This window comes from Botryllus schlosseri, chromosome 14, assembly GCF_051294905.1.
Source record: "Botryllus schlosseri isolate E-star chromosome 14, Bs_hap1, whole genome shotgun sequence".
Classification (NCBI taxonomy): domain Eukaryota; kingdom Metazoa; phylum Chordata; class Ascidiacea; order Stolidobranchia; family Styelidae; genus Botryllus; species Botryllus schlosseri.
This window is the reverse complement of record NC_137249.1, coordinates 12,306,197-12,324,951: the sequence shown is the minus strand read 5'-3', so window position 1 is coordinate 12,324,951 and position 18,755 is coordinate 12,306,197. Positions and strand designations below refer to the sequence as shown.

Below are 18,755 nucleotides of genomic sequence, written 5' to 3'. Positions count from 1 at the left end.
GCAAGAGACTGTGAATGTTCACTAATTTCTTGAGACCAACAGCTTCAAATACAGAATCTTTTACAAACATTGCAAAGCTACGCTGATTAACGTTTCGATTGTCGATTTCCAGTTTCAGTTCAGTAGACTCTTTTCTATATAAGGCTATACTGGAGTAAACCGTATGAGTTATCGACTATTACGGCCAATGTTTCGTAGATTTATATACATGAGTTAGCGACTTACGTGTTACCCGTGAAGATATGATAGGCCGTTCGCCATCACACTGCCCAGGCCTCTCACAGAAACTCGTAACTTGCGCATTCGATAGATAGACGTGACCACTTCCGTCGGGGCGCCAGCCTCCGGTCTGCAGTGCACAAGTAAAAATTGCGACATGGAATTCATCAAGGAAACAGTGACGGGTCTACTAATTTCATACACATATTTTAGGTGCCTTTCTCTGTATCGCATGCACGACCGGTCACAGAATGAGGTAAAACAGGCCTTCGATATAACTTTAAGTTCGGAACATTTTCGCGTATCTACGTAAGTGTTGCATTTAGGGTGGCATAAAAACAAAAATCAATTTAAAACAAACGTGTTTAAAACAAGGGCCTAGTTTAAAACATGTTTTTTGTTTTTTTTTTTAAAAAAGTACTGACGTCACGAATATTCAATTGTGACGTCATAGTGGATTGACATTGACGATTGAAAATATAGGGTAAATATTAGGGATGGTGCGAACCACTGAAAGGTTCAGGCTCGTGTGAACGCGAACCTTTTTGGAAGGTTCTGTGTGAACGCGAACGTGAACCTCATCACGTCACCTGACGTCATATTGCTAATTCCAATCATATCTTTCAATGAAGTGACAGCCTATGATGGTAATGTGACACAGTGTGTACACTGTACACTGTACAGTGTACACGATACCTAGCGACGAATCGGGCCACATAATGCCACAATGCTGAATGACGTTTTGAACGTCGCTAAATGTATCAACTGATCAAAGAATATAATATTCCCATAAAACCAATATCTTCCATCGCTTAGCCAACAATTTCGACGAGGACTTACCAGGGGTATAAGCTTACGCCTTAACGGTCTGGACCAGGCCGGAAAATGTATTCAGAGTCCGAGTATTGTTACATTGATATTGAGAAGAGTGTAAAACGGATTGCTATAGTTGTTGCCGATATCACCCCACTAACAAGTTATACAGCAGTAGCCAACACATGACCCCGCTCACCTGCTAGATTTTTTACATCAGCCAACGACATCAATTCAATTGATTGGTTGAATAAGCATCATTCACCGACTACATGTAGTGTATTTCGCTATTTATGTTATGTAATTGCGGGTCAAGAACACGGCAGAGAGTCACCAAATATTCGCAAACGGAAAGCTGGATATGTCGAGCAAACTTTTGTAAGAAAGCAAGTAAAAATTTTGAGATTGTCAAGGTGCATGCTCGGTTAGTGTTGATTTTTATACTGCCAGCACCACGCATAGCGTGGCTCGCAGTTGAAATGCAATAAATTTGAACGAAAGATGTTATAATTAAGTGAAAATTGTAATATATGAAAAAGGTTCACAGTGCAGAACCTACCAAGGTTCTGTTGTGGACGCGAACCTCCCCTAGTAAATATAGCTCCTTTGACGATATATCTACGTACTATAGCTGTCGACCCGACTATTTTGAGGGTTCCAACCATCTCATATCGAATACGTCGGCTAAATCGGGTGCTATAATCGTCCGTAGGCTCATACAACATGTTTTTTGGAAAGTATTTACACAATTATGGCATAATTATACAACTTAAAAAAAACATTTTTTTAAAGGCCTGTTTAAAACATGTTTTAAACAAAGTGTTTTAAACAACCATTTGTTTTAAATGCAACCCTAGTTGCATTACATAATAAAATTCTTTCTGAAAAGTGTTGAACAACCTCATCTTGTTTTTTTTCTGAACTCGTAATTCTTAGAAATCCACATATTAAGGGGGTGCAATATACGCAACATACAAAAGGCGCAAGATACAAATGCTCATTGCACACTATCATGCTCACATTGCTCAGTCACACGTCTATGTCTACTACCAATAGGCTGACATGTGTTTGTGAGTCACCGGATATCTCCTATCACATCGTCATGAGAAAACGTGACTGCAATACCTATAATTAATATAGCCTACATACACTATTGAAAAAAGTTATGTAATACTACCCCAAGAGGTGTGTTTACTTCGCATTTACTGGGATATATAATAATACGAATTAGTTGGCTCATTTGCATGAGCAACCAGCTGAGTGGGTCAAGTGAAAGTGAAAGCTGTTTTTTTTGCCAGAAAGTGCCGATAACTTGATTTGCTGTCTGCGCTACGGTGGAAATCGTTAGGACACACGATTTCCGGCTTAGACTACATAAAAGGATAATCTACGTTTTTCAGAGTTAATCACCGATGATTCGCGGAATTTCTGCAAGTCGTAGTTGCAACGATAGTTATTGACCGTGCTGATATCCACCACAAGACTTCCTTTAAAATGAATCCTTGGCCAAGAGAGGTAACCTGGACAAAAGTACAAAGTCGTGCAAAAGCCCTCGCCGTGCTGACAACAATAAGCGGTAATGCTCATCAGTCAATAGTAAGCATAAGCATGTTTGCGTGCCACGGTATTATTCTATGACATTTTCGCCTTACTTGGACAAAATTGCTCAAAACATTCCTTCATCTCCCTCTTAACTCCGGAGCATATTGGTGTTGGTGGTTGACATCGTTGATAACGAAAAGACCGTCCCTTTCCACAGGAAGCACTACATGGCGTCCAAGTCGACCATACCGAATCTGCAGAATTTTACTAATCATATTTCGATTTCAATAATTACGACGCAGATAACCCGAAGCGAATAAGCCGGTGTTTCTTAACCCGTTGAGCTTCCGTGGAGTTTTCTCGCACCCCCTTACGACAATGGCCGGTGGAAATAAATAAAATTGAAGTAAAAGGCATTTTATTTTTAACCTAACTGGACGTGCGTCATTGCCCTAAAATGACCTGGCTTGACTCGTATATTGTCATTTCCATCGCATTGCACGCTGCACAATTACACATATAAATATTTAGGACAGTTCTACTTATAATTGAAGTTGTGCGAAATCCTTTGACTAATAATATTTAAATGGAGTTACCTGCAATATCGATAACTGAAAGAACGATAGCTACGTGGATTAAAGAGCGTCTTCGAAACACCATCATAAACTGAAAATAACGGTCGAATGTGATGCATTATTCAAGGTACATCAATTTAAAGTTCGCCTGTTAGCTGCTGACACTGATACCGAGACACTATAAGACGAATAAATAGTTCTGAACAATTTGATGACCGCTCCACTTCAATCAATCTCGACACGAACCTTTTTTCATGATGGTTGAACTCAGAAATTCTAGCACGGTTTTGCACGCAAGTCTGTTTGCATTGACAATATGAGTAAATCTATATCAACGTCGGACTCGATGTAATGCTAAGATGGTGTATTACAAAACCAGTTCATTATTACGCTGGTTCTGAGTAAATGTATCGTGGGTGTTGTATAGTATCGTTTAGAGTTACAGTCTGATTTCCAGTCTGATCGGTAGATCGATCTTCACGTATACACGCCAAATATAGCACAATACCAATGATTTAACAAACCGCCTTATAGGGCTGGCGTTACGAGCGCTTACAAAGAGTTAACGACGAGCAAGAATGGTCAATAAATTGAAAGCTTACTCAGGTACAAGTACATCTAAACCAGTTGTTGTTAACGTTTACTAATCCGCGGAGCACTTAGGCCTGCCCAACCTGCAAGCCTTTGCGGCAGCCCAGATTTTTGTATAGTCATAAAAACAAAAGTCTACCACACTACACATCTAACTAGAAATCGAATACATTACTATATAGATTCCCGGTGCACAAAATGAACTGTGCACCAACAGTGTGCTAAAAGAACGAAACTGTGTAAATATAATTTCCACTCAAAACGAAAACAACATTTATTGAAAATCAGTGTGACTTATGTTCCCATTGAGAGACCAGGCCAGAAGTCGGCAACGATGGAATAAAAATGAAGAAAAGACAGCGTAATGGCGAAGGGTCCAGCTTCTTGATCGGTAGGTCGCGAGTTAGATCACCGGCCGGGTCAGACCAATGATCTGATTAGTGACACTGGTATCGATGACATCCTTGTTTGGCGCTTATGCATTACTAATATAGCATGGAGGGATGGTGCAAGATTTAGAAAGTCGTACACGGCTATATCTGCACCTTCCTTGTCCAGCAGCATATGCACATCATGCATTTATGGTATGCATATGAACAGATCGTGTGTGTGTATATCATGAGTCGATGTATATGCCGCAAAAACATCAAGGACGAAAGCAAAGTACGTCCTTTCCGTTCATGGTCGCGATCTTCTTACCAACTTAAAAAAAATTAATACGCTGATTACTAAACAAGGCCAGATTGCCCAGACTCACTCACGATCTATCATGGAAGCTGATAATTCATGGAAGCTGAAAATTCAACTAACATAAATCTGCTTAAAAATAATATTGTTTATGCTGGTTTACGAAAAAAATTTTGAGTCTACTTCAAGCTTTCAAAATTCCGGATATTAAAGCGTATTTAGATTTTCCTACCAGACGCAGTTTGTACGGGGAAACTCCGGACATGTCCGGGACATTCTGGACGTATGGCAACCCTAGCTAAATACAATTTTCACGCAAAACGAAAACATTATTTATTGAAAATTAGTCTGACTTTTTTTCCGATTCAGATACTATAGGTCGTAAATGCGAGGCTTCATCTCGGAAAGTGTCATCGTATTGTTCGGTCGAAAAGCAACAGCGTGATACCAATTGCTTAATTTCAAATGAGATTATAAATCGTGGAGATAGAACTGGCATACCAAAAAGTCACGGTCTCGAACTTGAACCCCTATCTTTTCCGCGCACGCCACTGCACATGACCTACCACCGCACAACAGTTACAATTCCCCTACTCATTTGGCTTAATTGCCTGCAACCAATGATGGCCAAGATGGGCGTACCACCACAAATCATACGTATGAGTTGAGTGTGGATCTTGACCTCTACGGAACCCCAAGTGTTCGATGGCACACCGATTAAGAACCCCTTATATAAACCAATGTGGTTTTAAACCTTTTCTGCGGCGACCTAAAACCGTGTCCACAGAAACAAGGGGACGTCATATTTGTAACTTAACTCCGAAGCTTCCGTGCTTGATATTCACGCTGCTGCCTTCCCCGCGACTACAATCGGTACTACAATATCATAACTAAAACTACAGGCACCGATCTGTAACTTCCAATTTCATTCTAATGTGCGACACGGTATTGCGGTTTATTGGTTTTGCGCAATTGGGTAAAACTTGGTTTACTAGTGGGGAAGGGAATGGTACATAGTATGTCGTGTTCTGCCTGAATATGGTTGCTAAATCGGAATCGAAGTAGGCTCCTTTATGTTGTTGTTGTTGTTGTTGTTGTTGTTGTTGTTAGTCGACTACTATTATGGTCATTTACACCAGGCCGATATTCCTTATTTTTGATTCCGTATCTGCCGACTTGTAGGTTGTATAGCTATGGTTACATTTAAAACAGACATGTTTGAAACGAGGCCTTTGTGTAAAACATGGTTTTAATCCATGGCTTCACGAAGAGTCAATTGTGACGTCATAATGGATTGATATTGGCAATTGAAAATATAGGGCAAAGATAACTCCTTCGACGGAATATCTGTACTATAGCTGTTGAATCTACTATAGGGGGGGGGGGGGGGGGGGTCAGCCATCTCATGTCGATATACGTCGGCTTTTTCGGCTATTGTCCGTAGGCTAATACAACCTGTTTTTGCAATGTATTCACACAATTACGGGATAATTTTACAACTTGACATAGAAAAAACATTTTTACAAAAGGCCTTTTTTTATAACACTGTTTAAAACATATTTTAAACAAAGTGTTTTAAACAACCACTTGTTTTTAATGCAACCCTACTTGTAACGCGGCCCACTTCTAGACTTTTTTGTAAAGCACTGCTTACGCGGATGAGATAGCGAAGAGGAGCCTAGATAAACCTTTATGTATATATGTTTAGGTATGCCTTTATGCTGTGATCTTAATAAGTAACCCCTTAAAAATTTGGCCACGGATACCCCAAGTAGCTGCGCCACTGAACTGAGAACTACGATAATAATCATCCTAAAGCCGAATACGTTATTTCCTGTATCAAATTTCCCGGGAAATCCCAACTCGGGTAATCGATGCAAATTGATTGCCTCTATCTAATTCACGCACTTAACACAAACTCTTCCTGTCAGCGCTTGTAAATCACCAAGAACTAACAGCAGCCAAGCAAGTGACAATTCAATAGGCCTACTTTGGTCATGTGTCAATTATGTGACTATATACACTCAACTGCACACAACACCTTCCTATCTTTTCATTGTATCGCAGTTTTATAGTGTTTTGAAATGATGATAATATTACTAAACTGATATACTAATACTGATACTGAATCAGGAATATACCGGGATTAATGAGAGCGGGTGCCAATTTCCTGAACTGATCTTCCAGGGCATAGGCATATGGTGCCAGGTAAATTAGCAGTGTAATTTCCCTTATGAGTATTCTCATGCAGCTGCTGCGACGAGAACGGCGTATGTGATGAAATTCCGCGAAATCTTGCCTCTTCGAGATATTCTTACCAGTTGCGCGCGAGACTTAGGAATACAGTTCTTATTTCGAAAAATGGTCGAACATAGCTTGGAATCGGGCGAGGGTCTTCCGGCATATAATGACAAATCGTGCGTCTGGATATTGCTCATTGACATACAGACAAATTGATTGTTTAATCCGTAAAACGTCACGAAAAAGCGAATTGGAAAGCTTCAAATGATATCATCGTAGCATACTAGAATAAGCTAATTCGCGAAACTGAAAGGAGAACGCAGCAGCTGGGAATGGCCAACACAGTAGTTTTGCAAGTTTCCGGCAGATATGAGTGCATTCTCGAAATCTAAATCCACGCTGTGGTTGCTTAGTTTTCGGATCCAACAGAAATACATCTTGCGGATTCCGCTAGACCGCGGAATTCGTAGCACCATTCCGGCACCTAAACCTGAACCATATCTGAATCATCTCTAGCCATTACCACAGTCCTTTCACAACCTTTTATGGTCAATTCTGAAAGTTTTTCATGGCCCAGCTTTTGGAGTTATGCTTAAAATGTATCATGAAGTTCTAATCATGTAACGAAATATAGTCGAAAGTTATCATACTTTCAAGGATTGTCGGTAAACTAGGACCAGGGTGAATCGGAACGTACGCTTTTCACGTCGACCTGACTATATTCCCCTACGTGTGCTATATATACCTACATTACATAACAATAAATTGATGCAATGTGTAGTTTTATACTGACAGATGACGTCTTTTGTGCGCGCCTATAATCCTTTTGCGTACATGTAGCATGTATATTAGGGTTGTCCAAAATTTGAAAAATCTTAAAAATACTCCGTGATTGTGTCTCATTCTATAGATTATTGATAAAATCAACAACAAATGAGCCCGAAAGAAGCTCACAGGAAAGCCGTTAAGATTTCGGGCAAAGCATTTGAAAGTAGCTGCTCAAGAATGGGTGTGTCAGCGACCATAGACCGGCAAGAAGACATGTAATCAAATATCCACGGCTCTTGATTGGCTAATCGGCTATGCTTCAATGATCACAACAGCAGCAGCTGGCTGATTAGGTGTCCAAGGACTCCGCTACCGGCGGGTATTCTGAATGCACATTGTTGGTAGGTTCGCAGATGATGATTTAAGATAAATTCAGGACATGTTGAGGTATGATAAACAAACAGCAGCTGCTTCACAAAAACTTTTACAGCATGACTGCTTTATTGTGAAGGAAGCGGCTGTAGCCTACATGCCGTGTTTTTATGGAGGGAAAGCAAAGGCGTTTATGCAAATGGAGAACGACTTCCCCGTTTCAGAAGGGATCCATCGTCAGTGAATACAAATATAAAGCTTAACTATGACACTATACTTTGTGTGATCTTATTGGACCCAAGTTGTAGTGTATAGTTTTGAATGCTCTAGGGATAATATGTATGCTACGTGATTTGTTATGGGCATTATTATTCGATTATGGGCGACTATTATTCGACTTGTAAAAAAATGTCAACAAATGTCAAAATTATCGTGTAAGGTCGAAAAGTGTCAAAATTGTTCTGGAAGTATTTTAATGACGTATTAACAGTGGCGTAGCAACATCTGCTGCCACCCATGGTTTTCGTTGAAAATGCCATCCTAAGTAGCCTGCAGCAAATTTTAAAATAGTTTTATGTTCAAGCAATCTTTTCAATAACAATAATTACAAAAATGTGCCGTGTTTCAGAAGTTCTATGTTGCTTATTGAAAAAGACGCTTTACCGTCTCAGCGTTGAGGCCAAAAATAAAAGACAAAAAATGGAGAACAAATGTGATAGGCAAATAACATATCACTACAGCCGCATAAAAATTGACCTTCCCGATCTTTCGCCGAAGCAACATCAGCGATAATATCTTCAAAATCAAGTTTTTGAACGTATAGTCTCTTTCTATAGAAAGAATTGGCAGAGCTAATAGCCGACCATCACTTATGGCAAAACGTAATTACGACTATTTCGTTTTAGAGCGATTATCTATGGGCGTCAATCAGACGTGAACTGAACACGGTTTTGGTTTACTAGCAATTTTTATCAGTTCAATACACCACAAAAATTGCGATACAATGAAAAAAAGGAAGGTGTCGAAACGACGTGAGTAGTCTTTGAAATCAGACACAGACCTTGGCCTACGTCAGTGGTTTCTAACCTTTTCCATCTCGTGGACCCCTTTTTCCGATATTTTACCCTAAATTTCCCCCTGAGAAAAGGTTGCCCGACGACTAACAAAGGTGAATTTTAACGCAGAACCATTATTATTTGACCAAGAAATATATGCCGAAAGATATTCAGATATACCCAAACTATGTCGATTGCGGACCGCATTACACTTCGGTAAAGTACCGCGGGCTACTTCCGTATCGTTATCGTTGTGACAACGTTGCGCTAAATTTGGCCTGTTTTTTACTGGTCGGGTAGCTGCTGACTAAAAGTAAATCACCAAGTTCGCTTGCGAATGAGATGGCCTGAGTTGAATCAATGAATATCGTATGTAGGGCTGGGCACAATGATTCGAGTACTCGCATCTGAATCGAGTTCTAATTTTGATGATTCGAGTCGAGTAATAAAAGATTATTTTTTCGAGTACTGAAATTATACGCTCCTCGTCACTGCTGACAGTTAATTTATCAATGAGGATTATAGTATAGCTTCTACAGTATTTTCCACTGTAGAAGCCTTGAAACCTCGACTAGTCGTGTCCCAGCATGCGAAACATATAGTACAAAGCTAGGAATGTTGTTGGAAATAACACATTTCCGAAGTACTGATCTTTCCACAACATTTGTCACAAAGTTGAATGAAATCGGTATGGTCGAAACATTACCAATATCTTTAAAGTGGTGGATAACAGACATTATATTCTTGTGGTGCCATAAAAGATACATATGTGAACTTTGACGTATTATATTCTCGACTCGAAGCAAAATTCAGCATCGAATCACTTAGGTAGGCCTACTCGATTTTGCCCAGCCTAAGTCGTATGTTTTTGACGTTAGCTCAGATGTTGGCGTTCAAAAAGTAAACATTTTAACCGCGGCCTTGTGCTGAATTCGTCACGACTTTTCCCTGCTGCTTAGTAGCAACTTGGCCGAGAGGCTGTGCGGGCCCAACGAAATACTCTCGCGACTCTCACTTTTTCAGGGTTGGAATTTCTACGGAACGGGGATTTTGAAAAGCATTTAAACTAGGGTTACCATATTTTGGGAATCTGAAGAAGGACACCTTTTCAAAATTTTCAGTCTTCCGGGAGTAAAATCCTGAAAAAATGGCAAATTTTTGTCGACTTTGTAGTCGGTTGACTGAAAAAAGGGTCATCTTTATATGTCAAATCCCGAATTACCGGCTTTCCATAAACATTTCCATTGGATAACTAAAAAGGTCTTTTTTCTGGCTCGAGTCCCGGAAAATTCGTCGGACCGTTACTTGGCCGCTGATTTCCTATATCTCAGTCCAATTTCAACGTACATTTTAAACAAAATTCTCAAAAAGAGGGCAAATTATCAAAAAATAGGGCATTTAGGCGTCCTCCGAGGACACTTTCAAAAAAAGTATAAAAAATAGGACAAATCCTCTTAGACCAGTGGTTCTCAACCTTTTTGTCTTCGCGGACCCCTTTCGGAACGTCACGGACCCCGCGGACCCCGCGGACCCCCACCAAGTTTTACTTTAAATCGTCATCTCTGATTTGGGCAATAGGCCTAAACAAGCAGGAATGGGCGACTTAATATGATACTTCAAACTACCTACTAAAAGACGGGCCTACGGGGCTCGTTCACTTTCGGACCAGAAACACATTTTCTCCGTAAGGCTGTAGTCAGTTTGGTCCGAAAGTGAACGAGCCCCGCCCTGGTCCGGTTTCGTCAAATTCCGATTTGATTATTAGGCTTCAAGTACTTCGGATATGCGACTATCTTACCCGTCAATCTATTCGATACACACTGACATAGGTCTGTTTCATAACTAAAAGTAATTGAACTACTCTGGTGCAATTACTTGAAAGTTGGGATGTAGATGAAGCCATACGAGCAAGTCTAGTATAGCTAGCATCGGATTATCTATCGAACATTCGTATTATTTGAATATGTGAGTGGCGGTAATAAACTTCAATATTGCTTTCAGATCTACATTGATCGCAGTGGAATTTATAACTCCAACACTTTTGTGTGCACCTTATCAAGAGTTAACGGCGCAGGAATGATTGCTAAATGTAGATCTGCTTCCCATCTGTCTCTGTCTCTATAATTGACTAATCGTTATTTATGCCGGCAGGAGTAGTTTCTATACAATCTTAAAATTGTCCATTAAAATATAGGCTACCGCTAATTGTCCGTGTATATTATAATTTGATTTTCTGTCGTGTCTTTATTATGATTACCGGTACAGCTGATTTGCCTAGCGTTCCGTTTTATTATTGCATTGTTACGCCACACTTTGCCAATTTAGCTTTCGTTTGGATCTCTTTCCATGATCTAATCATGCTTCATATTGTGCCGGAAAGGCACACGAAAAGTCTTCGAGTTACTAAATTCTACTGCAATGAATCTATTCTGAAAGCAATATTAGTATTTTGTCGACTATCTGTGCTTCTACTGCAAATCGTGTTAATAATGACGGATTTGGCCAACGTTAGGACATTTTCTAAAGAGACCTTATGATTCAAATTTCATAAAGATCGATTGATTCATTCGTTTCAAAATCATGGGTGTATGACTGATTTTCCAATACGAGGGGAGGGGTGGGGTGCAGTGTAGTCTATTCCCTTACGCATGGCTGGACAGTGCAAAATCATCAAATTATATATACCTGCCTGTCCTAATTTTTCACAAATACAGTCTTCAATTTGAAAAGTTCAATTTCTCGGCTTTTCAGTTGCGCAAATATGGTTCTGCTGCGGAGAGAAATTATTGTATCAAAAGTCCTTCAATCTCGATCAAACTTGCCTCCAAACCAGACGTAGGCGTGTTCTACGTGGGAGAATCATAGAATTCGGAGTAAGACTCTTAATTTGCTAGTTAATAGTTGTTATTTTATGAAATCTGATGGTCCTATGGACATTTCATGAATCATTATTTGGAGTGTACAAGAACTCTTTGAAGAAACAGGCTTTCCAGCCAAGAATACCAGACAAGAATTCCCTAATTTTTTTCCAATGAATGCACACCATCTTCCACACAAACAGGGCATACTTTAATTCGCATTTTACAACTTTTGCGAAAACTCATGGTTATGAAACTAGGCAGGTATCGAGAAACTCTATTTCGCTGCCTCTCCTGTCCCGATCTTCATCCCGCAATAGTTTACAATTTGTCGGTGCGAAAACTTGGAATGATCTCTCTGCAGAGCTGATACCAATATACCGCCATGGCAGTTTTAAAAAAAATATAAAAATTATCTACTCCAAACGTACTGTTGATTTTTTTTCTTTTATACAATGCTTGTTCTAATGTTATCCTTTATTACACCTTTATTAAAGCTTAATATCGTATCGTTTGTCGTATATTTACTGAATGTTGACTCTACGTATATGTGTGTGCTTTAATATATATGTTTCACGTAATTATTTATGCATCAAACAATCCAAACGGGTGGCGACTGACTCTGAAGGCCTAACGGCCCCTCGTCGTCTCCCAGTCTATACCGCAATATTTGTTTCGTATACTTCTTTATTTATTGATGTGACGAATAAAAGACTATCTATCTATATCTATCTATCAATGAATTATTCTGAGAAACCAAAATTGACGTATCATAGAAAGAATAGTACATTGAAGTCATAGCCTACACGAAACTGTGAGAAGCATTGTGATAAATGGTCACAAAATGACTTTTCTTGAAAATAAGATCATACTATTCATGTAGAGCTCGAGTTGACTTCTATTATTTCAAATCGAATTCCGGATCTGCATTTCTTGAAATATATGTGGTCGTGTCTTGAAAATTTGCGCCTTCGATTTGATATGAACGAGTGCCGAAAATCCATTTGCACAAATATATGTGGTGGCGAATGTAATAATAGCACATAACGCTTCCGGCGACGCATATGGGTATAATCGCAACAAATATGGCACCAAAATTGACAAACGCATATTTTAATGAATATATACCGTCAAGCCTGGTCTTGTCCATACAGCATTCTATCTTGAAGTTATCATGGAAAAAAGGCTATGTATATCACAGGAGAGAAACGATTTTTGTAAACATTTCGAAGTCACCGTGATTGACCTTACTCATCCAACTTTTTTTCCACAATTCCCAACAAAACATTTCTAAACAGCAAAATGTTTGTATCAGTAGGCTAATGGCAATTAAAATGAGTCTGCACAGTGTAGCATATTTCATCTCAGATGGCCATTCTGTTAATGTGAGCTCTGTAGTTTTACTAGTAATGAAGCGAAACTGCCTCGTGATTTTCTGAATTTAAAACAAAATTAGTTTATCAATTATTTTGAGGCTTCGCGGACCCCCTGAAAATGCTTCGCGAACCCCCGGTTGAGAACCGCTGTCTTAGACGTATGGTAACCCTATTTTAACATGTATATGGCAGAAAATCCGCCAACAGAAACATCCAATTGTAAAAAGAGCTAGTTTCATGATTTACACTTCTGCCATAATATCGAAAAATATTGTAAAACCATGCATCTTCCATTACTACACTAATGCCAAATTCCACCCTAAAAATGTCAAAATTCCCCGGGGAATTTTTCCCTGGTTGGGAACCCCTGACCTAGGCGATGTAAAGAGGAGGCATGCACACTGAATGAAAGATGAAAGAAAAGGTAATATAGAAAAGCAAGCGACTAAAATGAGGTGGTATGGCATGTAAGGCGAGATCGATAGGTCAGGTCGTGGTCCAGTAATCTTGAGGACGGACCGTACTAGTAGGCCTATTCATTTAGAAGAAATTGCTTGTATTTCCGACTTGAATATGGACACTGGACAAGCTCGTCAACTGTCGGATAGCGGGCGGATGACATCAGTATCAGTATAGAATGTAGTATAGTATCAGTATCAGTTTATTATTATATTTTCATCATATGAAAAATTAGCATGGTTTTGGTTGGATTTTTTCGAACTACGATTTCGGAATTCAACAGCCGAATTTTTCGGATTCTGAATTTTCAATTTCCAGCCGGAGCCGTATATAGATTCGGATCCCGAAATTTGAGAATTCGAGCGTCTCTGTCACGGATGCAAGATCATACCCAACCAGGGGATCTCTCAGGTAAAGGCCAATGCGTAGTATAGATTACTAACCTACGTAGGTTACGGTAGTAATCTATAAATGTAACCCTTATGGAGCTATAGTGGCGCCACTCCTAGTGTTTAGTGCAGGCCTGGGCAAAGTGCGGCCCGCGGAGCTATTCTGTGCGGCCCGCGAAAGGTTGCTTGAAATTTAAAATATTAAACCGATTTTTTAATGTTGCTGCCTGGATTAAACCATATATCCGCCGTTTAGTATTACATGTTCCGCTGTTCCGCGGTCCGCCGTTTAGAGTTGCCCTCTATTCTTTATAGCATTATCGAATGTGAATGTCATATTCCGACAAGATAGCAAAATAGTGGAGCGTCCGGCTTCTTGATCGGTATGTCGTAGGTTCGATCTCGACCGGCCAAGACCGAAGACCAGTGGTAAAACTATAGTATCCGTGGCTTCCCCACTTGGCGCTCAGCATTTCCGTGATAGCATGGAGGGGTGGTACAAGCATTGGAAAGCTTTACATGACGATATCTGCACCTTTTCTGTCCAGCAGCAAATGTACATCATGCACTCGTGGTATGCATATGCAAATATCGGATGTGTGTGTATATCGGTGTACGTACAGATGCCGCAAAAAATATGTAACGTACTAAATCATAGAACAGGAGAGACACCTGCAGTACTTGTGACAGCGGTAATTTGCACTTGCTTTGAGCGAATTGAATCGTAGTATATAGCAGGGTGGACGGGAACACTTCATAATCGCAACAATGAGCCATAATAACAAGAACTGCGTGAAGAACGAATTTTGCATTTTCAAGTTTATTTGTGGTTCTGAATATCATAGTCTATACATGATTATATTATACAGCCGGTTTCGAACTCTGATTCATGCAAGACGCAAATGATCTTCCTCGAGTACAAATTTAAAAAAGTAATAATTGATTGAAACATAACTAAAAAAGGCCACTACAAGTAGCCTATAGCTGCTTCTCCACTTGTATGATGTTGATCTCATTTTTAGTCTTTCGAGGAATCGGATATTGCTTTCGCTTTCAAGTGATGAAATGAAATATCTGTGCAATTCTTTAGTTCGTTTTAGCGAAGTAGGAAAGTGAACTCCCTTTACGCATACTGATGAGTGACGGTAGATAAGGTATGATTGGTAGCCTATATACAATACAGTGGTATAGTGACCGGAACCTCGAGTTGTCAGCACTAGCGGAGGTAGCACTGATGACTATGTATAAAGAAAATCTTATACTTTCTGTTCAGCACATTCCGCAGCTCAGTTCACATGTTTCCTGCACACTCCATGAGCATCCATTAATGGCAATATGCATCAAACAAATTGACGATGTCAATTCGTCAACGCAGTCTGATCTCCGCAACCTGACTGTTGAATAGAAATAATATTATTTCATATCAGTATTGGATAACACTGGTCAACAAAATGAATTTTTTTTTAGGCAGAACATCTGAGAGCCGTTTCTAGGATTTTTGAGGTTGTTGATTACGAATATCACATTAGTTTTGTCAGATTGGCTCTTTGTCGGAAGATATTTATACCCCGAAAAAATCCCAAAATTACTGTGTTTACCCTTAAAGATTTCACTTGCTAGGAAGAAAACCGTATTTTTTCTAATTTTATACCGCGCATAAATAGATAATTGACTATGAAGAACCCTCGTGTCGTTTGCAGTCATTCTATCGATATTAACATGATATGATGCGAAATATTTGTTTGTCAAAAAAGCAGTTTGTGAAGCCTAAAAATTGTACTTTTGCACAACGTAAATACATATTTTTTAGTATCAATTGGTCATTCTACCAAGATTAAAGAGGAATATGAAACTATAAAATTTGTCCTTGAAAAGCTTAACTGCAATACTCAAATGCGTCTCATTTCTCTCGACTCGTAAATGGATAATTTTTCCGCTGAGTCAACATAGCTACATTCAACAGGGTTGATTTCTTCATGTATGATCTGTGGCGAGATAGCGTAGTGGTATAATCCAACGCTAAAACAACAATGGGTTGCGGCTTCGAGTCCGACCGTGATCGACTCCAGAGTTCCTACCTAAGTTTTGGGGGTATATCTAAGCTCCTTCTCGCCATATCGCAAGCCGGTGTCTAATAAAAGCTTAGGCTATGCTGCAAGTCGGCAGTTACAGAATAAAAATTAGGAAAATTGGCCTGCTGTAAATGTTGGGATGACTCGAGTCATGAATTGACTCGAGTCACCTTTTACGTATGACTTGAATTGACTCGAGTCACGTAGCTAAAATGACTTGACTTGACTTGACTCGGCCTATCAGAAATGTGGAATGACCCGTGACTCGGAGCAAAATTCACGATTCAATTTCAAGTCATCAAGTAATCGGTGTCGATAGAAATCACTGCATCTTGCATATGTTCGAATTGTTCGTGAACCGCTGGTGTAACCCATGAGAGCGACCAATCATCCAATGACCGCGCGTTTTACTGAGACTCCATTGTTCTCTCACAAATAAATCGACCACAAACGAGGTGGTCGAAGCTTACAGCTTACGTTGTCGTAAACCATTAGTAAAGTATTTTAGGAGCAAAATATCTATTTCTGTTTTCTGTTCTTACCTTAACCAAACCTCCAGATTTATTGAAATTGAATTCGAATATAGTTTATAATATACACCTCAACCATTGGCGCAGACTCGAATTGTATCATATGAATATGTATAAATGATACTGCATCTTATCAATTCGTTTCTCCATTCTCTATGCTCTATTTCGGATGGTAACTATAAACTGAGGCTATGCAATTACACACGCAGTTCAACAGTTCTACGTATATGTGAGCGATACAGCGCCTTCTTGCGTGTACATTTAACTCTATATTCGTTCATCGGTTCAGAATCAATGACCATTCAATCTGTATTTCGGACAGCTAGCAAAATCCAATGACGTAATCATGCCTCATACTTCGAAAAGGCAACTTGACTTGAATTGTGACTTGACTCGTGACTTGACTTGACTCGACTTGACTCAAGTCACCTGCAAAAATCGAATGACTTGACTTGACTCGAGTCACCTTTGAAAATCGATTGACTTTACTTGACTCGAGTCAAAATGTGCAATGACTCGAAATGACTCGTGACTCGAAGGTAGTGACTTGATTCCATCATTGCCGTGTAGTCGGCAAACACCATGAATACCACAAAACCATATTATGTATGATGTACATTGGTAATATTGTAGAATTCTATATTAAGCATTAAGCTACACCCATGTGAGCATGCTATCGATCACATATATTGCGCGAACGATAAGTAGGCTAGACATCCCTGCTTGCAATACGTATGTTTCGAAGCATATTGGGCTACGTACGACGTGCAGCGGACATGGACAATGCTAACATTCAAGCGTGAATAAATAAGCGGGCATATGTATATAGACACGATAGAATTTATTCAGGGAAGAAGTACGTTGCATTTGAATCGAACTCATTCGTTAGGAACAGGATGGTAGAAGGTTATGCAATTCTTTTTACCAATGGCCGATACGAATGAGACTTCAGAAGGATATCAAAGAGATTCACGGCTATAGAGAAAAAAAGATTAGACTTGATATGCTTCGATATCATACACAATATTAACACATCCGATAATACCGTCAATTTAATTTTTATAAAACTAATTGCTGCTTTTCAGCTAGTCTTTGCATCGCCTCGTTATATTCCTAATGTACTTACTCGTCTCTCTCGCATTCCCCATAGACGATGTCAGAAGCAACATGGCCCCGATGACCGCCAATAACACAAATCTATTTATGAGAATCATCTTCAGTTTTGATATCCAAAATTGTAATATGAAAAAAACTGTATAGTCTATAACAGAAAATATACGTAGTGTTAAAATGAGTAATCTCCGAACACATCCCTTCCCTATTAATGAGATATCTACGTTGTTTACGACCACATACGAAATCTCTTTCGGTGTCGCTTCTTGAGGTAGAACGAATTTAAAGTGAGTTGTGTACTAATTCGGTCGGATATATATCGACAATCCTCAAAACACATGATTTCATTCGTCATGTTACTTTCCGACTATGTATAACAACAGTAATTTAGAGTGTGTCTGTGAATTCAATCAGCGACTTAATGCATTTAATGTTATTTTGATGACATTCGATAGATGAGCGAAGTAAATACAATAAAGGTCGTGAGTTTGCAAGTTTCAATCATCAAGGGAAGTTATAAAGCATTTCAATTTTAATCAAAACATGCGATTTCATTCGTCGTGCCGCTCTATACACGAGAGTAGTTAAGTAGATCGCTCGCGAACGGCTAATTTTTGCATGGGGTAGTATAGGTGGGGTGGCGAGCGGCTGGAAAACCGGGGGTGGTGATGCGCCTTTTTAGACCCCCCTCTCGGCGGTGATGCGCCATGTGTTCTTATGGGTGCGGTCGTGATTCGCCTTTTTTGCTATAGGCGGTGGCGGTGATTCGCCGTGAAAACTCGTGGTCGTGACTCGTCTTTTTTGCTATGGGCTGCGGCGGTGATGCGCCATGTATTCTTACGCGATATGTGGTGACTCGCCATGTGTTCTTATGGGTGCGGTCGTGATGCGCACTTTCAACCATCTCTCGCGTGGTGTTGAATAGTCACCAACAATAACCGCGCAAACGGAAACGTGGCTTGCAAGAGGATTTACGCAGTGCGTGCGACAGACGGCGATTCGAATATCAACAATAACCGCGTTCGCAAACTAACACTTCAAAAAGATGTGAAATATTTGTAAAATCCTACGATCGCTCACAAGATACCACTTCCG

General features: G+C 39.7%; 1 protein-coding gene across 1 annotated transcript in view; it reads right to left on the bottom strand.

The window, feature by feature from the left end:
• Positions 1-4,655, bottom strand: part of LOC145455067 (uncharacterized) — a 29,760-nt gene extending 25,105 nt beyond the window's left edge. Inside the window, exons 1-4 of the mRNA XM_080333019.1 lie at positions 3,171-4,655; positions 2,685-2,828; positions 2,443-2,552; positions 226-349 (exon numbers count right to left, since the gene is read on the bottom strand). Of these exons, the coding sequence (XP_080189145.1) occupies positions 226-349; positions 2,443-2,552; positions 2,685-2,828; positions 3,171-3,237 (445 nt within the window). The 5' untranslated portion in view covers positions 3,238-4,655. The remainder of the gene's footprint in view (positions 1-225; positions 350-2,442; positions 2,553-2,684; positions 2,829-3,170) is intronic.
• Positions 4,656-18,755: the final 14,100 nt, after the last annotated feature.